Here is a 24,749-nt window from a genome sequence, read left to right on the forward strand (position 1 = left end):
ATCTGTAATCTGCACCACCATTTCAAAGATAAAAATAAGTATTTGTTTTTTAGGTACGTGGTATTAACTAGACTCCAGAAAATCTTCTAGATAGGAAAATCTGTGATGCAATGAGATAGCGGAAACTCCATTAGTGAGAAGAATGGGTTTATTCCACATGAAACTGCTGTGGGTTCTGCAGATCCCTTGACATCCATGTTGGTCTTATACCTCTCAATTGTCTCCTGCCTCCCCGCCTCCACCCTCATCATCCACAGTACAATGGATTCTGTGCTTCCATGGTTACAGGTGCTCATCCATTACCCCTCTAGTGTAATTTCACTTGATGGTAACAGACACCATGTGAGACGCTGCTGCCTGGTAAAATGATCATTGCACTCTGAATGTCTTTGAGTTTACACAGTACTTAGTGGGAAGTCATACTGGCCTAATACAAAGATCAGTGAAACCACACTGACTTCAGCGGGATTTGTATAAGGACCTGTAGTCTGAGAAAGCTGGGTGCTAAGCTTTTGTGTTTCCATTTGTGAGCTGTATAAATCCACACCTGGTAGTATTTCTGGACTGTTTAAAACACGTGTAACGCCAACAGACCCCAGTTTTCAGTGGGCAGGATTGAACCTGGGACCTGTGGAGCTAAATGCATGAGCCTCAAGCCATATGGCCATTAGCTAAGGCAGTAGAGCAAACTCTCTAAGTGGTCTCAGTGCCACTAGAGGGGACAGAACACCACACTCAGGAGATGTGTGGGTTACATACTTCCCCTCACTGAGGAAGCACATCCCGTGCTTCAGAGACTTCCCAGTTGAAATCCTGGACAAGTCCCCACTTGTAACACCGACAGGCTCCGATCATCGGCGGGCAGAATCGAACCCGGGACCTTTGGAGCTTAGTGCATGAGCCTCTACCACATGAGCTAAAAGCCAACTGGCCATTAGTTAAGGCTATAGAGCAAACTCCATTAATCTCTCTCTCTCTAAGGGTACATCTACACTACAGGGGGGAGTCGATTTAAGATACGCAAATTCAGCTACGTGAATAGCGTAGCTGAATTCGACGTATCGCAGCCGACTTACCCCGCTGTGAGGACGGCGGCAAAATCGACTTCTGCGTCTTTCTGTCGGCGGCGCTTACTCCCACCTCCGCTGATGGAGTAAGAGCGCCGATTTGGGGATCGATTGTCGCGTCCCAACGGGACGCGATAAATCGATCCCCGAGAGGTCGATTTCTACCCACCGATTCAGGCGGGTAGTGTAGACCTAGCCCAAGTGGTCTCGGTTCTACTAGATGGGACAGAACACCACATCCATGAGGTGGGTGGGTCACACATGCATTCTGGTGCAAAGAGCCTCTTTTCTTCATCTCCATACACTGAATCTGTTGGTGATGTTAACCACTATCCTATCAACCACCATCTCTGAGTTCATGATTCCCAATTCATCTACTTCTCTGTTCAAGTTTATGCGTAGGCAAGGCCAGAAAAGTGATACTTACATATTTTTTGCGAGGAATATTGGGAATTGCCATCTCCTCAGATGGGCAGATCTCTGATGGGTCATCCATTTTTTGTAAAGTGGCAAATTGGTATGCATCCAGCAATCTACCTGCAAGTTGAGGTACAGAGTAGAAAAAAGGTCTATCTAGACTAGTTTGATGAGCTGATGGTAGTGTCCTGCACTGCCATGCAGAACACGTTCGATTCTCTCACCCAACAATGTGTTAGTGAGCAACTGTGTAGTTAAATATGTTGCTAAAAATAATGGAACATAATTTATAATAAGTCCATACCAGCAGATCTACATTGAAAGGAAGTGTGTGGGCACTTAATGGAAGACATGATTGCTGGTATGCACTGGGTTTGGGGAAAAATTCGATTTCCACGATTAGTTGTGTTTGAGGCTGTTGCTTGCACTCCCTAAAAGCAGATATCAGCCTGGAGCATCCAGATGAGAATAGCAATGTATGTGCCAGCTCCTGCACTTATGCTGCCTGAAAGGCGTTGGATGATATAAACTGTCACTTATCAAATGGCTTTAGTAAAGTTCCTATGTTACCCACTAATAAGTAGCTATATGACTCACAAATCTACTTCTCTACCTGTCTTCCTCTGTTCAAATCCAAATCTCAGTGTATCTTTTGGATGACTCCTTATGGATGTCCAGCTATCAAGTTTAAATTCAACCCCAAACTGAACATTCAATGTCCCTCTAAGTGCTCCTCTCTCCTCCCTTTCTCTGTCAATGTGGACAATAACACCATTCTCCCATCACTCCTGTCTGAAATCTGGGTATTATCTTTGACTCAGTCCACTCTCTAGACCTAAGATGTGCCTAAATCTTGAAGATTCTTCCTACCTTATATATCTAAGATCTGGCCTTTCCTCTCTTTCTCCACTTCACCAAAACTCTCATCTTGACTACTTGCAACCTACTTCTCCCCTGGCATTGATGACTACAACTATGCCTCTCTGCCCATATGGAAGTCCATTCAAAAGGCTGCGGCTAGAATCTTCTATGTGGCTCACTACTCTGAGAATGTCATCCCTCTTTTTGACTCCCTCCACGGGCTTCATTTTTTCCACTAAGTTAAACAAGATTTTTTAAAAATCTTTTAAGGCCCTTCACATGTTAGCCCTATCTTACCTATCAGATCTATTATCTTACTAAATGCCTACTGCTGCCTTTGCTCTGCCAACAATACCTCTTTTTACTGCCTGTTAGAGTGAAGGTGTTTGTGGGAGAAGTAAAGTTTCTTCTGTGATGGCCTGTACAAGTGGGGTAAAATTAATCAAACTCTTTAAACCTATCGTATTGCCCTTCAGTTCCCTCCTTAAAACTCACCTCTATGATGTGTACAGTAAACTGCATCTGACAAAGACTAGCCAAGTATTGAGCTAAGACTACAGAATGTTGTGCAAAAATCATGTTTGTTTTACTGTTACCTCATTCTCCCCACTTTGGCTGTTTCAGCCACATGTCATGTCTTGTCATAGACCTAGATTGTGTAAATTCCCTGAGGCAGAGTGATTGCTCTTTACCACATTTGTACAGTGCCTAGCACAAAGTGGTTTGATAACTGATTTGAGGGCCCTTAGAGGTTACTATAATACAAAGAGAAATTGGCCCTGTTCTGGAGAGCCAGGGTGTGATGGTTGATAGGCCTGTTGGTGAATTATGTGGGGGTCTTATTTACTTCAGAAACAGTATGGATAATCTGAGCACAGGAATCTTCTAGCTGTTAAATTTGCTTATTGATCTGGTGTGGTTAGCCCCTTGTGTCTGGTTTGGCCTTAGCTCTTACCTTCACTCAGAAACTCATTTAGTTCCTGTCCATCAAAATTCCCGCACATTCCACAAGTTTTCCTCATATATTTTCTCTCAACCATAACCTAAAATTAAAAACAAACAAACAAAAGGAAATATCATAATTAAGAAATGTCTGTGGGCCAAGATATTTTCTCAACTAACCTTTGTTGGGATACCCAGGTAAAGTCACCCCTTTCAGTTAATTTCTGTGATTTGAGGGAAGAGAATTGAAAGTGATATGCTCCTTTTCCCAGTCAGGTATTCTTTTCCTCTACTCAGTAAGTGGTTATAAGAAATGTGGATCTGGCATTCACATCTATGCCAGAGCAAACCCAGGTATTGAATATTTTTTTAAAAGAACATGTTGACCAGATTTCTTGGGTTTATCAATGTATTTTATATATCTGTTTGGTATCTTTTAATGAGGTGGTAGATTTGGTACTCTTTAAAGTGAGGGCCTATTATGGTAGCTGTAAGAAGGTAAGATGTATGAAGGCCATGTGCTAGTTTCCGCCATACAGCACTATCAATACATCTCAGTCCTGACCTGCAAGCACTTATTGCTGTTCCACTGTTGAGTTTGTCCTGAACAAGCATTGCAAATTGTGTGGAGGTGGACATGGGCTAGGTGGATAATATTTCTGCTGCAATGATGCCTTAGGGCTTCAGAGCATCAATTGCTCTTCTTTCTTCCAAAGCCGGTGTAGAGAGAGTAAGAGGAAATGGGCATCAGCTCAACAGATCTGCTCAGACAGGGGTCTGAAGACTTTGTAAGTTTTTGTCCTTGTCCATTACATTTGTTTTACATTTCTCCCTGCTTTCTCTAAACTCCACCTCCATGATATTCACAGCCCTGGACACTGGAGAAACAGGAGTTGTTCTTAAAAATGGAGCATTTAATTCTTCTTTTATTTGTTTCAGTTTTACTCCTGTGTCACTCTGTTTACTCCCCTGACTTCAATGAAGTTGCTGCTGATTTACACCAGTGTACATGAGAAGAGAATTGGGCCTGAATTTCCTGCAAAGAAGTGAACAAGATGGTGCTCTAGGCTAGACCCATGCTCATCATGTACCGTACTACATTTCTTTAAAGACAAGTAGATACTTGATCATACTCTCAGAAGTAATATGGTCTTCAACCTAGTCCCAAGTAATTTATTTCTATATCTAGATACCCAACATGACTCCCTCTACCTCTCTGGAATATCAGTGAAGCACATAAAAGTAATGACAATATCTGTTACTAACCTGCATTATAGCCAGTGAGAAGAAAACTGGGTTTTATGTATTTTTATGTGCACTAACTGTCCCCTTATGTATACATCCATTAATAAGGTGAATAAATGCCTATACTGCCCTTACCTTGGAGGGCTATGAGCCATTATGCCATACATTTAAGGACTTTAAAGGGCACATTCACCATCTTAGTCCAAATAAAAACAATGAATGCATGTCAAGACACCCACTTAGGGATAGTTAGTCTTTAGTATTCCAGCAAAAGTTTCTCCTTTGCTTTGTGACAAGATTTTACTCACCATGAGATAGTCGTCGTTGTTCCAGACGACTTCCAGCTCCATCTCCATCAGCTTGGTCACCAGGCGGATGGTGCGTCCAAAAGGAGCAATTTGGATTCCATTGCTGGTGTACGGCAACTTGATGATACTGTTATGAGGAAGAGGAAAAAAAATGGATCCTATTATGTAACAGTGTATGCGCTAGTATCAGCTACAACTGGACAGTCATTGTTTGTAATGGAGATACTGCATAGCTATCTGTGTACCCCATGGTATTTTGTGGCAAATTAAGAAAGAAATTTGTTTCCTCATAGCTGGGACATTTCAGGATATTTGAAAACTGCTACTGAATGCAAGACAATCAGCTGCTTAAAAAAAGGACCAACGATATACAGCTAAAGCCCGATTATAATATTAAAAATCAGTACGGGATATGAACATTGGGATGGGGGGGGGAATAATGCTATATATTAACAGTAGAGCTCAGCTTGGTTTGGTTTTTATAAGGCAATTGCTAATCTCTTCATAGGTACCTCCAGACACATATTGTCTGAGTACTAGTAGTACTGTCAGTCATTACCCTGAAAAGGTCATGAGAGTCCCAGTCTATGTTAATATAGGAATTCCTCAGTGCTGAGGCTTGGCACTGTGAGGAGGAGTGGCATAATGGGAGCTGTGTAGCAAGAACGGGACTTGGGACTAGTGGCTGAATTCTAATGCTACAGACCAGTGGAAAAAAAGAACCAATATAAATATGTATTGAATATATTTAATCATTGCTAGTCTGGGGACACCAAGTTTAAAATGCAAGCTCTGGGGCTAGTTCCATTCATTTACACAGTTGTCCTTGCAAATCAATCGGTAAGCCAAGTATTTTTCAGTGCAGTTTGCCAAATTGAGGTACTGTTACAAGAGCAGCTGGGTAAATTAATTTTTTTGGTTCACTGGCAGTTCCAAAGAATTGGAAAAGAAATTGGTTTGAGTCTAACTGAATTTGAAAACTTCAAAAAGAATTTGGCAAAGCAAAGAAGTCTACTTCAGGTCTTATGCAACATTTTGTCTGACCAGAAACATTTTGTTCCTGGGTGTTTTTAAAGGGGCTAGATTCACATAACATATGACGATACTGGTACCACTTCTCTTATCAGCTTTAGCCCGGTGGTTAGAGGCATTCACGTGGGTTCAATTCTCCCCTTTACCTGGTGGTGAGAAGGGATCCCCTGTTGCATGAGAGTGCTCTAGCCATTGGGCTATGGGATATTCTCATGTGGGTCTCTCTGGTTGAAGCTGATCCAATGTCAATAAATAATTTGTTATTGGGCCAGAGAGACAGAGAGAGACTCGATAGTGAGGTGGTTAGGATGCCTGCCTGAGAGGTGGGAGACTCAAGTCCGGAACCAATGGCTATTGATTTATACAAAGTGAATTAACTGTTAGTTGAAAAAAATGTGTCCAGCTGTAGGTACAAGTCTTGTTTTTCTGCTGACGATAGTTGTAAATACATGGGTGAATATAATATACAAACTTTATACAGCCATCCATATCCTTCCTCTGCATTCATCCATAGGCAAAAACTCAGAGTTGCCCAACTCATGAACATTGCTGAAATTTCATTTTGGGAATTTCAGCTTCTGGATGGCAATGAACACATTTCCCAAATCTCCCCAGCAAACCATTTCCCATGAATCTGCTGCCTTCTGGAGGGGATAGTTCCAGCAGTAATGAGACCAGAAAGCAGCCATGGCAAGTAGGGAGTTCCCAGCAAGTCTCCAGATGTTCCCCTATTTTCTGTTCCCCTACAGAAGTGCAACACTCATAAGTTTGGGTTCATGGTCATTGAAATTCAAATTACCTCAAACCAAAACACACCTAAACCTCTAAATTTCACCTAGTTTCATGAGCTGGCCCAGGTGAATTTGAAACTAGAACTAGGCTCACTTAAGAGGATTGCTAAGCTTTAAGTCAATGTAGTTTTAATTTGGGAATTATTGCGAGATGAGAAATTTCACCTGCTTTTTTTGGCTTCACACTGTACAGGTGTAGTCTATGCTTGGTTTACATTTATTTGGCAGCCTGCTCAACTCTGGCTTTGGTAGGAGGAGATAAAGTCAGTCTCTAGCTAGGTCATTTGTGTCTGATTTCTAATTTATTAATCCATTTTGGGCACGAAATGGATAAGTGAAATGGACAGACTGAGCTTCCCTGCAGTACAATCACAGACTTATCTAGTGTATCTCACATAGCACTTTGCCTTCTTTACCCACTGCTATTCAATATATCCCTGAAGCTTACCCAACATTCTTGAGTGCAATGATGTTCTTTTCAACTGTGACGACGACAGGTCCCAACTCCATGATGATTCTTGTAATTTTTTTGTTCACCCCGCGGCGGAACTGGATGTTGAAGTCCGGGCTAACATCATTGCATACGGTGGTGAAGATGTAGTTGCAGGACCCAGAGAAGTCATACAAATAATTATCAAAGGTGGAGAAATGCCCTGCACCCCAGGTAGAACATGAGCCCTTGTCTAAGAAATGAAAGAGAAAATGTATTTAGGTTATCTTGTGCCATGTTTGATGAGACTGACATGAATTCCAGACACTACCAGTTGTGTTCTAATAGCAGGAAAAGCTGATGAGCTTAGAATTTACATAAACTCTCAGAGAAACTGAATTTATATTCAGTTTAGGATCTATTCTTTTTCCAGAGTATCTATATGCCTTTAATTCTTCTCCTTTATTTTTTGTCCGTGAATGACATTTGCATTAGAGCATCTGATTTTTTTCTCTCCTTAAATTTTAAGTCAATACAGTGCTGGTGAAAGATGCTCCGAAACACATTTGGGCTGTCTATTTATACACAGGGCAAATACAGCATGGACAACACTACTGCAATCTTCCTTCTCACTGCCCCAGAAAATGTGTCTTAATCCCAGGGGTTAAAGAAAGGAAGGTTGGGGAGTTGTGCAGTTCTCTTTCTCTTTCCTTTGCTATAAGTAGAGGGGAGCTTCCCATCTCTCCATAACTTGGGAAAGCATTGCTTCCCCACAGTCCCCTCTCCTCCTTGGCTGGCATCTCCTACTTTAGTTACTGCTCAATTCTAATTCTGAGGGACTATAGCTAAATACTGGAGAGGGTAGCTCAGGATTCATGTCCACATGCCCATTCAGTCTCTGGAATTTGTTGAGATGGCAATCAGGGGACCCGATTAGTGACAGTGAGGTGTAGAGTTAGATGACATTTTTTGGTACACATTTTTTGGGGTGAAAAATGCAGATTTGGCAACACAGGAGTATTTCACAAATTCATGTTGTTTTGGAAAAATTGTTTTGGCTGGAAAAAACGTGAAAACATCAAACCATTTCATTACATTTTCAAAACAAAACATTTAAATCTTTTAAATTGATTTTTGTTTCAAAAGTTCCTTTAATTTTATTTTAAAAACTGAACATTGAAAAATGATCAAAATCTAAATGTTTCATGAAACATGTTAAATGATACATTAAGATCTTGTTTGGTATCAAATGACTTTTTTCTTAACTTTTTGATTTGCTGAAAATTTAAAAAAAATTATTTTTGGTTTGACCTGAAACAAAACTTTTTCTGATATTTTTGGAATTGCCAGTGAACTGAAAAATCTGTTATTTGCACAGCTTTAGTTGTGTGTAATGTAATCACTTGTTCTTTATAGAACCAGCCCAAATCTTAAAGGCATGAGATATTTTGGGGTAAAAATTGGAGGTGTAGATGCAATTGGTATATCACATAATAATAATGAGCTGGCAAAGACATGCTTAGCCTTCAGCCAGACATGCCATGTGGGAGTGGGGGGTGCGTGGGTAAATAATATAGTGAACTGAACTGTGCCGCGGTTTTCCTGAAACCCCTATGTTTTAATCAAAATAGTTATTGATTCATTAAATACAATATTCCAATAACCATTTTGATAATGGTCTTGATAAACTTTTGAGTAACCATTTCAGTTAAAAACATGGAGAAAAATTGCACAGAATAATGGGTTCATTTTGAAACAGGGTGTATAAAAATTATGATTTAAAAAATATACAGAAAAGTTTTATTTAAATTGGTTTTTAAAGGATTTACATGTTTCTAGTGTTTTACTTTTGTCCCATTTTAATGTTTTAAATTGCTAAAGAGGATGTTTAGTAGTTGGTTCTTTTGTTCCCTAATTGTTAAAATTTTGTATTTTACCAAGAATGTTCACATTTTAAATATTCATGTATGATGTAAAGACTATATCAGGGCCTCATAAATATCCTGACATTGAGATCAGGCTATCAGTGTTTGTGGTTTGAAGTAAATGGGACTTGTGCTCCTAAATCACTTAGATGCCTTCCTAAATCCCACTCTTAGTTGCCTAAATACAGGTTTATGAGCCTAACTTGCGTTCTATATTTTTGAAAATGTTGGCTTGTGTGAATAAAAAAGTTTACAATAACAAAGTATTGAAAGTCTAAATAATTTTTCACGGTTACTGTGATAAAATTTCATTTTGAAGTGGCAAAGATTGTATGCCACTAAAAGAATTTTTTAATTAAAAAATATACTTTTAGCTCCTGATGCTGCTAACATTTAGAGGTACATACTTAAGCACATGAGTAGTCCCACTGAAGTCAATGATTCATGTGAGTTAACCTGCTAAAGTGTTAATAGGATCAGGACCTAAATTTTCAATAGTTTGGGTTTTTTTTTTGCTTGTAGCTGTTTTGTAAAATTCAAGTAAGAGACCTTATCAGTAGTGGTATTTTTTTTTTAAAAAAAGCATTTATTATAAATTTTAATCTAAAGTTGCAATAAAACAAATTTTAAAATTAGTTTTACAAAGCATAAACCTCATTTAAATAGATTATTTTTGAAAATATTATTTAAATCACCCCACCCAATTTCAAACTTGCAAAATGGAAACAACTTCAAAACATTGGCATTTTCCCTGACATTTTTCACTTTATTTTTCAATCTGCTCTAAAGGATACAATGGTCACCCTAACTCCTTCTCAAGGATGGTCCTTACAAAATACTTCACCACTTTTATCCAGCAAGTGTAAAAGAAACTGTTACCTGAACGCAGCATAGCATCATCTTCTGCACTTCTGGACTCTTCACTGTCATCATCTGGAAAATAGGAGTTGGTTAAATATTACCACTGATCCTTCCAGCCAAACCTTGCATATTTTATCATTAATACAATACTCCTCTTTGCACTTGCTAGCGAGCCTAGCTTGTTTGGATCTTGCCTATTTTCCATTCACCGAATAGGTATTAATGGGACATATGTAGATAGTGCCATAAATGGTATTTTCTATAAACACAGGAATGCTGTGATAACTAGGAGTAAGGTGTTTCAGTTGAAATTCCAATGTAGATAAATAATAAACAGGAATGCCAAGGCACATAATCCGTGTACTGAGTGCAATTTTTGCTGAATGACTTTAGCTGACTTTGTTTTATTTTGTGTATAAGCAAGAGCAAGGTTTTGATAATTATTATAAGCAAATCATGAGCAGAGCTGGGGATGCAGAGGAGAATTTTTCTCCTTGATCTCTGCTGCACAGGGAATTTTGCTCCCTTCAGGGTTCTCTTCCTATAGCTTTTACCCACTTATGACTCAAAAAGAACAGGAGTACTTGTTGTCTACAAGCCATCAGGAACAGTATCTCCAACCACAAGTACTCCTGTTCTTTTTGCGGATACAGACTAACACGGCTGCTACTCTGAAACCACTTATGACTGATGAAATACTCACTTAATTCAAGCCAGTCATTGCCTCTGCTGCCTGAAGGAAAGTAAATACTTACAGTTAAGAATCATCTTAGTATAACAAAGCTAACATTTATATAGTGCCTCTCATCCTAAAACTCTCTACAAACTAGATTCAGGAATCTCATCATCCGTCAGTGAAATGCAGACAATTATGGGGTGAATGCAACAGCTTGTTAACTGCACATAGTTTAAGATAGAAAGTGAAGAAAATAAAATACTGTATTTTTTCCACAAAGAATTTTAAATAGGCAGAATATGTGAGATAATTTATTCAGAATACTAGAACTGACATGCTAAGCCATATTTATTTAATTTTTGTAAAGGTAGCGAAGGCTTTTTTTTTTTAACTATAAATGCTTTAGAGTACGGATGGATAAAATTTTAACACAACTTTTTTCAGAAAAATGTAGTCAGCAGCATCAAAATGTTTTGTGAATTCATGTCAGTTTTAGTTAATTATTTGTCAAAAAAAATTCTGAAAAAAATTCAAAAAAGTCTAAACATTTTGTTTTTGAAGAAAACCTTTTTGATTTTTCAGTTCAAAATGACTTTGTACAAAATTTCCTATAATTTTATTTAAACAAACCAGTCAAAACATTTAAAAATGCTTGAAATCAAAACAAAACATTTCAACCCAAAATTACTTTTTAAAACGTTTTGAAACATTTTTTTTAAATTGTCAGCAAACTGAAAAATCCATTATTTGTGCAGCGTTTTAAGGCGAGTTAAACAGTTACATATTAAATAAGAACCATAAGTCCACAAGAAGGGCTTGTGATTTGATTTAAAACCATCACATTATTCACTTTTTCCAACTCTGTAGTAAAACACGATACCAGAAAATGTAGTATTATGGGTGACACCCAAATTGTGGTATTCCTAATAGTGCTTCAGGAAGCTGCCTTATGGCCATGGCAATTTACCAAGCCCAACAGTCACTTTATGAGTGTGTTGCTGTGGTAACCATGGCTTAGTGAAGCGGCAGCAGGACTGCAGCTGTTAAGGCTGGTTCTGACAGCAGGGCTGCAGGAGTCTCCCTCCCCACATTGACACAGTACGGCAGGAGGGAACTCCCTGCATGGCTGAAGGGCCTAAGACACCGTGGCAGAAAATGTGGGGGATGCTGGAGTTGTCCTGGCCCGGCAGAGCTAGGGTTACCATACGTCCGGATTTTCCCGGATATGTCCAGCTTTTGGGGGCTCAAATCCCTGTCCGGGGGGAAATCCCCAAAAGCTGGGCATGTCCGGGAAAATCGGGAGGGAGGGAGGGCTCGGCCGGGGCCTCTTTGGCTGGGGTCGGCGGTGCGGGGCTGGGGCCGCGGGGCCGGGGGCATGGTGCCGGGCCGGGAGCCGGGCCGGGTGCGCGGTGCCGGGCCGGGGGCCAGGAGCCGGGGTCGCAGTGCCGGGCCGGGCTGGGCGCGGTGCCGGGCCGGGCTGGGCGCGGGGCTGGCGGCGCGGTGCCGGGCCGGGGTCCGGGCCGGGAGCCGGGGGGCCGGGCCCGCGGGGCCGGGGGGCCAGGCCTGGGTTGCGGGGCCGGGCCGCCGGGGGGGTGCGCCGGGCCGCCGGGGGCCGGCAGTGCTGGGTGGGCCAGGGGTGGTCGGCTGGGGGCTGGGGCCAGCACCCCAGGGCCCGAGCTGACCTAGGCTGGAGCCGCCGGGGGGCCAGCCTGGGCCATGCCTCCTCCCCCCACACTCCCCCTTACCTGCTTCAGGCTTCCCGCGAATCAAATGTTCGCGGGAAGCAGGGGAGGGGGCGGAGACTTTGGGGAGGGGGCGGAGTTGGGGCATGGGCGGGGCTGGGGGCGGGGCCGCGGCCCCGTGGAGTGTCCTCCATTTGGAGGCACAAAATATGGTAACCCTAGGCAGAGCAGAGACCCCATCCTGGACTGCAAAGAGGAGAATGAGTACCTGGCTGTGGGGAAGGCCACCATGCTACTGAACGGTTCGTTTCTGGGGATGGTTCCCCCATTCCTGGCTGGTAGGGTTACCAGCTCTCCAGGATTGTCCTGGAGTCTCCAGGAATTAAAGATTAATCTTTAATTAAAGATTGTCATGATGAAACTTCCAGGAATACATCCAATAAAATTGGCAACCGTACTGGCTGGTGAGTGAGGGAATGGGGCCATGACACTGGATCCCTGCAGGCACAAATTGGTCCTGGTGGGGCAGAGCTGAGACCCCTGGCCAGGTCTGCAAGGAGGAGGACAAATATTGGTATTTGTGAGATTTTGTGATATATGTGCTTCACCTGCCACAAAAGTCACCGGCTGCCACTGCAATCAAGTCCAGTTTGAGGCATCACTGCTAACCACAAGAACCCCATTCAGTTGCCACCTAATACTGTAGGTACCTAAACTCACTCTGTGCCTACATTTTTACTGTAAAAGCTCCCTGAGCACTTAGCATGTGCACTGCTGCCTCACTCTATGCGTATGTATACATAAGGACAAAAAACCCATGGCAGGCCTGAGTCATTTGACTTGGGCTCATGGGGCCCAGGCTCTGGTGCTGAAAAATTGCTCTGTAGACATTTGGGCTCGGGTTGGAGGCCGAACTCTGGGACCCTGCGAGTTATGATTTCTTTGTAGGCAAACCCTGCAGTCCAAATGCATAAAGTGTTTTACATAAGCTCCTCGATGCAGGGACTTTCTTACTTTGTGTTTTGTTCAGTTCCTCATCTTAAATGTGTAATAACAGGCAAAGTATTTACCTCTTTTCAGAAGCTCCTTCTGCCTGTAGGGAAATTGATGGGATATATAACTCCCTTCAAGCCCTGTGAAAGCAAAAGGTATAGATAAGTCATCATCACAAGACAAAACAGAAATGCAGCATCAGTTTTTAAAAGGTCCTTCCTGTCCTTTGATTTACTGTGCTCATCACTGTCGTAGGGATAACAATTACTGTGCTTGTGTCAATGCATGCACAGCTTGTAATGACCTGCTTCTCTTCAACTGGTAGGAACGTACTTTAAATGGCGAGAGCAAAGAGCATCCCACAGAAACCACATATTACTCTGTTGTGCCTTTTGCATGTTACGCCCATACATAGTATGAAGAAACAACCCAAAAGTTTGCTAATCATATATAACATACAAGGCCTAGCTATATGTATACATGGCTGTCCTGCAGAGTTCTGGTGGCTTCTGAAACACAAAAGACACTGATGGCCACTAGAGGGCTCATTAACTGTTTAATCAGATATTACCCAATTCCTATACACTGCACCCTCAGTGCTTGATTGAGTGTGATGAAACAGTTGGCACTGTGAGTAGTGAGCTGAGAGGATGGCTGAGGTGCTCTCTCCTGTTTGTATGTGGCCTGATGTTGAGACCTATCGGTGTTTAAAATAGCTTTGACTCTCAGGCTTCAGCCTTTGTCTCCCTTAAGCAGAATTTGATTTAAATAGATAGCCAGCTAGTGAAAAGAGGTATTCCCACTAGTGCTTATTGGAGAGAAGGGCTTGAATACTTGTGTTTCGTGGAAGAGCAAATATGGTAGTAAGGACAGATGACAGTGAAAAATTCTTTGCTATGGACCTTTTATGAGCAGGAACAAGTTAAATATTGAATGACTCAACTTTCTGCATAGTCTCATGGCCACATATGATATAGTGTTTTCTGGCATTTTTAGAGAAGCTAGGTGTGTGGAAGGGATCCCAATACTTCAGTCAAATTAAGCCCAGTTGAATCTTATATTTGTTGCACATAGAGGAGTTACTGCAACATCTGCAGCAGCCAGGTTTGGTAGTTTCCCAGGTGTTGTATGTGATGTTGAGACAGGAGAGGAAAGAAAGAAAGCTAACAAGATGATTCTTTTCTTACATTTTGTAAAGCCATAGAAAATCCGGAGAGAACCATGGCAGCCAAACTGGATTACAAGTAAATGTATTTTAAATGCACAAACTCCTCATTTGAAGAGATATGAGGCAAGATAATCTTCTGGTTAAGGCGATGAGCTGCAACTAAGGATATCATGGTTCAATTCCTGTGGTTGTGGCAAATTACCTAATCTCCCTGCCTCAGTTTCCCACTGGGATAGTACTTATCACCCATGCTGTTGTGAGGATAAATTCAGTTATGTTTGTGAGAGCTAAGATACTGCAGTGATGAGAGCTATCTATGGGAAGTGCCCTAAACAGATGGGAAATTACTGAAGTGGTGGAAATCTATCTACCAACAGTGCTTTCTTCACAACCTATGACAACATCAGAGGTGTGCTGTCTTACAGAGGAAACAAGTAACTACAGAGTTCAAAGTAAATGAAATTTCATAACCTTAGGGCTTGTGTGTATGAACACATAGTTTGCAGCAACCTGCAGTGTAAATCTACCCTACAATAGCTTGCTGTGCACTAAGTGTCTGTGAGGACCTTGCTGTCATGCACTAAATGTTCCTTAGTGCACTTTAATCTACTCCTTGTTCTAAGTGGGGTAGATCAAAGTACACAAAGGAACTTTTAGTGCATGTCAGCAGGGTTCACGAGGATGCTTAGTGCGTGAGAAGGTTAGTGTGAGGTAGATTTATACTAGCTTGCTGCTAACTAAGTATTCATATAGCCAAACCCTTAGAATCAGTAACGGTAATAATGTGACACTTTTTTGTTGTCTTCAAGTGATGAGAGAAAAACTTTGTGGAACTACTTCAGTAGTCACTCAACCACCAGCTGCCAGTCACCTCACCAGGCAATCAGCACTTTTATTTCCACAATGGTCTGAGACAGCTAATATCAGAGCATGACAGACTATACCTGTATACCCTCAGATCCTGGGCTTGGCCAAGGCTGGTCTCAGCTTCTGGCATAATTTAGAACAGAGTAGACCACTGGTTGCTCTTAATTTTGCCAGCTTGAAATAATCCCTATGAGTTGTTATGCATGACAGGTATTTACAGAGGACAATGTGCTCCAGTTATGCCCTCTTCTGCCCCTGGTATGTTCTCAATGCATCCCTTACAATGAGGAGCAAAAAGAGAGGAACACATAATTAGGTAAGATGGCTGTATGGCAAGTGAGGTTTCATTGTTCAGATCCAGTGTGGTGGCTGAACTTTCCAAGTCTTTTGTATGGAGTCATCTGTTTGTTCATGAATCCACCGAAGGTGGGTAAAAAGTTCCACAGTTGCTACACCTAAATCCCAGGCTTTGAAACCTGAGTCACTCCTACCCCTATTCACAGACGTCGATGCCTTTTGTAGATATTTGATGAGCAGGACTTGAGAAAGAGAGCCTTAAAGCATCACTTGAAAGGCAGACTCATCTAGTGAGCCTGATGTAAAACATGAGGTCTAAGCTTCTGATCCCCAAAAGTGCTAATCTTTTAGCTCAGAATAGATAGTGTGCTGATTTCTAATGCTGTCACAGTTCAAGCATGCCAAACAGTTTCAAAATGCTAAGTCTATGCTACTCTTACTTTGTTTCAGGGAGTGGAATAACTAAATGGAATAAATAGTATTGAGTAAAGGGACATGCAAATGTAACAGAGATAATTAAGTACATTATATTTGCACAAACTTTTTTGCTCCAAAAATTTCTGCTCTACAAAATATGGATTCATATACTGACAGCCTGTAGCTCAGCCTTGATCCTGTCAGACTTGAACTACGCAAATGATTATAATACAGTAATTTTGCTCACCAGGCATATTCACCCTTCCTTGTCTAGCTCTAAAAAGATTTAGTGAGAACATCCTGGTAATTTTATTAACCAAAATGCACCTCGTGTGCAGTCCTATGTAAGAGCTCGGTGGTAATTTTCCATTGAAATGGTTTTCTGACAGAAAATACACTTTCTGAAAAATGGAAATTTTCCATGTGAAAAATTTGATGTTGCCAGAAATTTGCTATTTTCTGTTGGGAAAATTGAAATGAAAAATTTGGGGTTTTGAGCTGACTCAGAACTTTCTGTGTTGAACTTCTTCAAAATGATATTAAACTGTATTTCCCTATCAATGCATTATTTTATGGGAGTTGTAGTTTGGGACCTTATTTTCTCCTGTGGGCTGGGCTTCCTGGAGAACTAAATCTTCCCATAATGCAATGTGGATTTTCCTCTGACTCAGCTGCTTGGTGCGCTGTGAGAGTCACATGGCTCTGGGTGTACTATGGGAGATGTAGTCCAGCCAGGGGATTATGGGGGCATTGGATTCCCAAACTACAGTTCCCATGAGGCAATGCACCACTATGTGAAAATGCAGTTTAATATTGAACTGACTTGAAACACAACATTTCTATTTTGGGAATGTCAGAATGTTTCATTTTAATTAAAATGTTGAAATGAAATTGTTTGACATTTCCAAATCACAATTTTTCAGAATTTCTGGACTGAAAATTTTTGCAATTTCAACTTTTTGTCACAATTTGGGGTGAAAACCAATGTTGGAATTTCCCATGAGATGGAAATTTCAATTTTGCTCAGCATTAGTTATGTCATTTTAAAACCACTTACGTTCCTACAAAATATCATTGTTTCAAAGGAATTTTGCCATGTTCCACTGCAGCATGGAACTTCAGCAAAACATAGCAGAGAAGGGATTAATACACCAGGTAATATATTATCTACACACCTCCTGTAACATTTGCATTAATGAGAGCTTATCCTCACATTGAGAGTAAAAATACTCCTAAATTTGTAATCAAGCTTAGAACTTATTTTTTTAAATTTGTTTTTACTGGCACTTTTTTAAGATGGTAGATGTACACATAGATGTTATAAATGATACAGTATTTATTTTGGTACAGCATTGTTAAAACTGAATAAAGCATGTTTTGGAGAAGTATATATAAAATAACACACATTTACAAGTGTGTATGTATGTTGTGAAATTACTTATGGGTAGGTAGACAAGCAGAAATTAGAATCATAGAATCATAGAATATCAGGGTTGGAAGGGACCTCAAGAGTTCATTTAGTCCAACCCCCTGCTCAAAGCAGGACCAATCCCCAACTAAATCATCCCAGCCAGGACTTTGTCAAGCCAGGCCTTAAAAACCTCCAAGGAAGGAGACTCCACCACCTCCCTAGGTAACGCATTCCAGTGCTTCACCACCCTCCTAGTGAAATAGCAAAAGTTGTAGCAAATTGTATGCTGTAGCTAGCTGTGTGGTGGGTTGGGGTACGCTCCGTACTGATACTTTGTAACTCTGGGAGAAGCAGATAGGAGGGTTAAAATAAATAACCAAAAAATATAAGATGAATTTGCATGATGATAATTAAAGATAATGCCAACACTCAATTTGTAGCTGCAATAGTAATAATCTAATCTAACTACAATATGTTCACCGTTATTTCTAGTCAGTCTGAAGTTATTAAATTACTTTTATCTCTTTCTCAACTAGATGCCAGCATAGCATGATTACCTCTATGGGAGTACCTAGCTATGCATAAGTACTGTATAAATATACAATATCTCTTTAGGATCCAAGGCTGGCTAAGTCTACTGTGACAGTCAAACTAAGTAAGCCACAATTAAATATCAGTAAAGTAGGAGCCCTTATATCAGGATATAGTTAAAACTAACCATCTTAATCCAGTTTGCATTATCAGTCATGTTTGCTGTATTAAGCTAATGTACACTTATTTGAGTTGGCTCCAGAACAAGTAAGCAAGTCTCAAGATTTCCGAGAGCTTTTTTACCATATACACACTGCAACAATGAATATTTAAATTTAAAATTAGAGCTGGGCGTAAGCTGCAAAATTTCGATATAGATTTGAAACTCCCAGAGTTCAGGAGAGGGAGATTGGATCTAGGGAGTTTGGTTTAGTCCATTATACAGATAAGGGCTAGTCATGCAGTTTGGATCCAGATGATAAAACTCTGAAAACTCCAAATCAAAGATCGGGGCATTCAGATCACAGGTTTAGGTGCAGATTCATGTCCACTTAAAATTATTATGTTTTAAAGGCTTGTTTGAAATAACTAATTCAGCATTTACTTTTATGATCCCAAATGAACAATGTGAATATTATGTCTAAAATGTATAATTGTAATGTTAAATCCTTCATCCAAAACATGTCTGCTTGTCAGGGAATGATTCTGGGAATAGCTAATCACTGTATTGGTAGTGCAGCACACATTCTATCTATTTATCAGGTACTTATATGGCTCACATCATGGTAGTAGCTGAGTGCCTCACAAACTTTAATGTATTTATCATAGAATCATAGAATAATAGAATATCAGGGTTGGAAGGGACCTCAGGAGGTCATCTAGTCAAAGCAGGACCTAATCCCCAACTAAATCATCCCAGCCAGGGCTTTGTCAAGCCTGACCTTAAAAACCTCTAAAGAAGGAGATTCCACCACCTCCCTAGGTAACCCATTCCAGTGCTTCACCGCCCTCCTAGTGAAAAAGTTTTTCCTAATATCCAACCTAAACCTCCCCCACTGCAACTTGAGACCATTACAACACACCTCTGAGGTAGGACAGTGTTACTATCCCCATTTTACAGATGGAGAGCTGAGGATATATCAACACAAACATTTAGTTTGTGGCACACTGGGGTGTGACTCTACCCCACACTAGCTTGCCACAGACCTTCTGTTGCTGGGCACGGCGGGCTAGTGTGGGGTATGTTCACACCCAGCTTGCTACGAACTAAATGTTTATGTAGACAGGCCCCGAGGCCCAAATATATGTCTGTACTACAATAGGGGTGTGTGATTGCAGCACCCAAACTAGCTCACTCAAAATGGCAGTGGAGCCATGGCAGCATATACAGTAGCATGGGCTAGCTGCCTAAGTATGTACCCATGGTCTGTGGTGGGCTTGTACCTGGATGGCTAGCTCATGCCATTGTCTGTGCTGCCATGGCATTGCTGCTATTTTTAGCAAGCTAGCCTGATCAGAGCTAGCTCTGGTATGCCTATACATGCTACAATGGCACCTCCCAATTGCAGGGTAGACATACCCAGGGAGGCTAAGTGACTTGCCCAAGGTCACACAGGAAATATGTGGAGGAGCAGGGTTCAACAGTAAATTCTCAATTTACTGTGAATGTGTGGGTTAACATTTAAACATAACATGTGATTACAGGCAAAATATGCAAAAATGACACTCAACATCTTACTCAACATTTCTGTTCCCTGTGTGTCTGAGTCTAGCCGTGTGCTTCACAGGCAAAATAAGATTTACTCCTCTTAGCACTGCAGAGCCATTGGAGCTATGGAAGAACAACCTAGGCTCTATTTTGCTTCATACTTCCTTAGTGGACTTACCACTTAATGTCTCTTTTAAAAAATGTGCATTTAGTATTCATGAAAGGTGCTACATTTGATAGGCCTGGAGCCATAGATATAGAATCATAGAGTTGCAGGCCAGAATGGGCCACCAGCTCATCTAGTCAGAACTCCTGTATATCATAGACCACAAAACAGCATCCAGCCTCCCCAATGCCAAGCCCAACAACCACAATTAGACCGAAGTATTACAGCCCAAAGGAAACTAAACAATTGTGTGCCATGGACAGAGAACAGGAAGGACTGAGGTGCATCAAAGCCTGAGGCCCCTACAGTGGCAGGGAATTGATTAAATGAGATATACCCAGATGATCCTAGCAAGTGACTTAAGTCCTGTAGTTTTCTATATTAGACATACGATAGCACTGTCCCATCAGTGTGCCTCAAACTTTGACCAGTAGGGTTTATCTTTAGTGGTAAGACAGTTCAGCCTCCATATTTATTCATTCCCTGGTCCTTCTGCAGTGACTATCAACAAGGATATCAACTGTAGGACCTGACCACTAGGAACTACATTGAAACTACCACCTAAGCTAACCAAATAGCAATGATAGTAGCATTTGGCTACTATCTATCTGGGCTCATCTTAAAACAACGGCAGTGATAAGGGCTCTGTACTATCCTTAAGCTATCACTTAGGTTCTGATTACAGAATCTTTATTACTGGTGGTTAGGTGAGAAAAAAAACCCACGGTTTGATTTTTTCACATTCTAGGTTGATTATGCAGGGATGTCAATTAGATAAATAATCTTTTGACTTCAAAATTGGATGCATTTGACCTGGATGTCAGTGACACTGAGCAAATATGGAACCCCACTATGTAATTTTATAGACACCTTTACTTTTATTAAAACTGCACTTTAAGCCTCTTTGATGATGACTTATTACAGAACTCAAATCTAATACTTGATACCATATCGATAAGTAACTTGGAATATGGCACCTGAATTAGTTTTAGGATTCAGGGGCCATGTTCTGATCTTGGTTGCAATGGTGTTAATGAAGTCAATAGCGATATTGTGGGATTTATACCTGTATAATTGAGATAAAAAAATGGCCCGCGGAGTTTACATAAGGCTTTAATTGTTCATATTTTTCTTTCTCCAGTTACGGTACAAATCTCTGATTTAAGAATAATATGTACTGTTACTGGATTAGTATTATATGGGCCATTAAGTGTGGTAAACACAATACAGAAGAAATAAATATAGCTTTGTTCAAACTAAACTAAATAAATTATGCATTTTAACAGCTTGGACCATGTGCTTGAAACATTTTTGGCAGCCTTCAGAGCAATTGTAATAGCTGATAATTATGGAGCAGACATAGAACAAATAGAAGAAAAGGAAACCACAGTCTAAAACAACACACAAATTAATCACAAAGTAAAGACAGCCCTCAAATAATCCAGTGCAAGCACTTGCGGGGAAAAGAGGCACATTACAGATTCAACATATTTGCTTTTCAACCTAAAAACAAATAAATAAATAATCTATGACATCCAAAAAGGTTGGCCCAGAAAGGGGTGGGAGGCCAAATCCCTTAATGAAACATAAATCGATTAGTTTTATATAAAGAGCTAGACAAACACATTGAGAGATTTCATTTGAACATTTTATAGATTTGAACAATTTCCCACATTTCAAGCATGGAAGTCCTCTTTTAAAGAATGGGGTTAATCAAGAAAAATTATGCCCTTTCTCTGACACATATTTAAGACCTTGTGCACCGTTCTTAACAGGCGCAATTCTACAGAGGGTACATATGCAGGTCTCCCACTAACATCAATGTGAGCGCTGCATGTGGAGCTACTGCAGGGTGGAGACCCTTTGTGTTTGCAAACACAATATACAATTTACCATGAGGGATGTGACATAATTCACTTACTATGTACCATGCAGTGAATGATCCACCAAGAGTCTCAGTAACCAGAAATTCCAAATAGAGAAAGTAGGGAGGGGAAAAAAATAATTTAAAATTGTTCTACTGGGTCGTATTTTCAGTCATGTGTTGGTGAAATATGCAGTTGCATATTTTAAACTTCTGATGGGAAAAACATAAATGGAAATGATTGTAATTCCACTGAGGATGGTGGAAAAGGTCTGCATCCCATGTACTGTTAGTATAATAATGGAATCTCTAACATCACACACTGCAATCTCCCCTTGTTTCACTATATACCTATTTCCCTTTGAATAACACTTAGTCAAATATCCATCCAAAGAAATCTCATGCCTAGCTAGAGATCTTAGACTTACCTGTGCAGTGTAGAAAACTGCAGGAAATTATTAGTAGTAGTGCCAAAAGCATGGTGTTTGCCTTGAGTGAAGAGTTTCTTTTTTCAGGGCTCTCCGCCCCTACCTGCTCAAAAGGGGCAGTGCTGCTGCTGCCACCTTCAAAGCTTGCCTTTTCAAGCTTGGATGCTTTATATATAGAATGGCAAAGCCCTCCCTCATTCCCATGGTCTTCAGAAATTGCAACAGCTGGCAAAGTGGAGTAACCGCCAAACAGGATCTTCCACCTTATCAGGCTCAACACACCTAAATGCAGACTTATAAAAGAAGAAAGGGAAAAAAAAGAAAACAAAAAACTCCTTCAGTTCATTATCATTTTTCCAAGGGCAGTTTAATGGATGTTTTGCAACAGTTCAAACACATTTAACTCTATTTACTGTACAAATTTGGTATCACATCCAAAAGAAATTCAGGTCGGTAATGCGTAAATTGTGATAGGATCTGATAAGAAGAAGAGTAACTTTGGGATCAATACCCCAAGTGGGAATAAGAGGTGGGGTGAACTGGAATGGGGAGGGGGGAGTAGGGAGAGAGATGCTAAAGTATGAGTGAACAGTACAGATCTCAAATCTTCTGATTAGCTCTTCTTTTTCTCTCATAACTGTCTTATTAATCTTTTCCTTGATTGACTTTTCAAGCAAGATGGCAATAAACTTTTCTTCCGCAGAAGTGATAGTATTTGTTTCCTCTTGAGGGATGGGGAAATTTCATCTCAGCTCCGGATATCCTACTTTCATTTGAGCTGACATGTTAGTTTCCATACTGGGCTATTCCATTATAACATTGTTTAGTACCCCCTAGAAGTAATCCCTTCAGCCAGAGTTGAGGCATGTTAAGTGGATCAAGGTGGTAGCTTGTAGCATTGCTGCTACCTTTGTACCAATGCTGTGTAGAGAGGATGTCAGTCCTCATGGTGACTGATGTGGCATCTTTATCTGAGACAAAAAGGCGTGGAATTAAGCTACAGATGTTCTTCCAATATTATAACAATAAGATATATAAAAAATATGCCTTTCCCTGAGAAAATATCATGTTTTTGGGTCACTTCTCCATATGCATTCTCCTTGGCATCTATTTTTTACATATGGACCACCCTCTTTGTAGAGATCTTCATATGCCTGGGTTTCTGTCACTCTGCCCTTCCTAGTTTTTCCTCCTAGCTAAATGAGTACACCTTCAATAGCTCCTCATATTGTTCCCAACCCCATCTCTGTTGCCGAGCAGACTGGTGGGCACAAGCAGTGCAGGCATTATTTTTAGTGGAATATTGTTGCTCAGATTGTCTCCACATCTCCCCTCCATTCCTTACATTCGTGCACCACTCACGTTCAGTGATATTTTGTTAACATTTTAAAAAGAGACAGTAGGTATCATGGCCTTGAAATCTGTTGAAGCTGTTTTTCATGTTGCTGTTCATTCACAAATGCACACACTTTCTGGCATCTTCAATGAAGGCTCTTGTCTTTTGGCTGAGCACAGGGTTAGAATCCCTGATAAAGTGTGGAGTATGTGTAGGTCCACTTGAGGTGCATCCACACTGATATGCTTACTATGGGTTGTTCAGGAGCACAGATAATCTACATTTTATGCTTTTAGCATAATATCAGAAGTTCTGATTCTCTTTCCTCTGAAGCATGGGACATAGGTGCCAGGATAATCAGGGTATATCTCTCTAAATTAAGTATCTGCCATTACAGAGTCCTTGGGCATTGATGCATCTCAGTCCCTCCTGTACTCTGCCTGTCTCATACAATAGTTTAGTCTCCTGAGGGTCATAATACCTTGATCTAATTCTGGTTCTTGGCCTTTATGTTGAGGTGGCTGGATATATAGGAGGTCAGACTAGCTGATCTGATAGGGCCTTCTGGCCTTAAACTCTGTGACAAAGTCGTGCATTCCTAAACCTTGGAGACACTGTTCCCTATCCTTCACTAGCAGGTACCTATGGTTACTCATTTTCAGTGTATCTGGACCCAAGCAAATCTGGGCAGATTTATAGTATTGATGCAAAACCAAGTGTTTTCTGGTGATTTGTTTTTTTTTTACATTTATTTTTTCATAAATAAGAAAAATATAAACTAAAATAAAAGTCAATAGGAAGAAAATTTAAAAATACCTCAGTAAGAAAATAAATATTTAAATGAGGGGGTGAAAGTCCTGAAGCCTGATCTTACAGAGATACTGACTAGAAGTGGTTGGAAATTGTTTTAGCAAAAAAATTTACCTTTTCATTGAAAAACTGATTTGTTTATTTCAGCAACTAAAAAGCAAAACATGTCTAGCCAAAAAATCTAAAATTTTCAGCTAAAAATTTTCTGGGTGTGAGTTTCCAACAAAAAAAGCAAAAACTTTCTGCGGAAATTTCCTTTAAGTCAAAAATCTAATTTTCCATAGAAATTTTTTTTGATAGAAAGTTGTTGATCAGCCACTAATACTGATGACTAGCAACTCACATGGCTTCAGTTAGAGTTGTGAGTACTCAGCACATTTGAAAATCTGACCCATGATTCTTTAGTGAGAAGTTTTGAATGATTTTCCTTTGTGGGTGTCTTTAAATTCTGACTACCATTGACTATTCTTAATGTTAGACATTGTATGCCAACATAATAAATATTAAACTGCATAT

At 40.4% G+C, this 24,749-nt stretch overlaps 1 protein-coding gene across 1 annotated transcript in view; it reads right to left on the reverse strand.

Annotated features, from left to right (window-relative positions):
• Positions 1–22,206, reverse strand: part of MUC6 (mucin 6, oligomeric mucus/gel-forming) — a 57,285-nt gene extending 35,079 nt beyond the window's left edge. Inside the window, exons 1-8 of the mRNA XM_054026135.1 lie at positions 22,088–22,206; positions 13,308–13,370; positions 10,583–10,612; positions 9,898–9,951; positions 7,112–7,346; positions 4,841–4,967; positions 3,301–3,388; positions 1,495–1,604 (exon numbers count right to left, since the gene is read on the reverse strand). Coding sequence (XP_053882110.1) covers positions 1,495–1,604; positions 3,301–3,388; positions 4,841–4,967; positions 7,112–7,346; positions 9,898–9,951; positions 10,583–10,612; positions 13,308–13,370; positions 22,088–22,139 — 759 coding nt within the window. The 5' untranslated portion in view covers positions 22,140–22,206. The remainder of the gene's footprint in view (positions 1–1,494; positions 1,605–3,300; positions 3,389–4,840; positions 4,968–7,111; positions 7,347–9,897; positions 9,952–10,582; positions 10,613–13,307; positions 13,371–22,087) is intronic.
• Positions 22,207–24,749: the final 2,543 nt, after the last annotated feature.

This window comes from Malaclemys terrapin, chromosome 4, assembly GCF_027887155.1.
Source record: "Malaclemys terrapin pileata isolate rMalTer1 chromosome 4, rMalTer1.hap1, whole genome shotgun sequence".
Lineage (NCBI taxonomy): Eukaryota > Metazoa > Chordata > Testudines > Emydidae > Malaclemys > Malaclemys terrapin.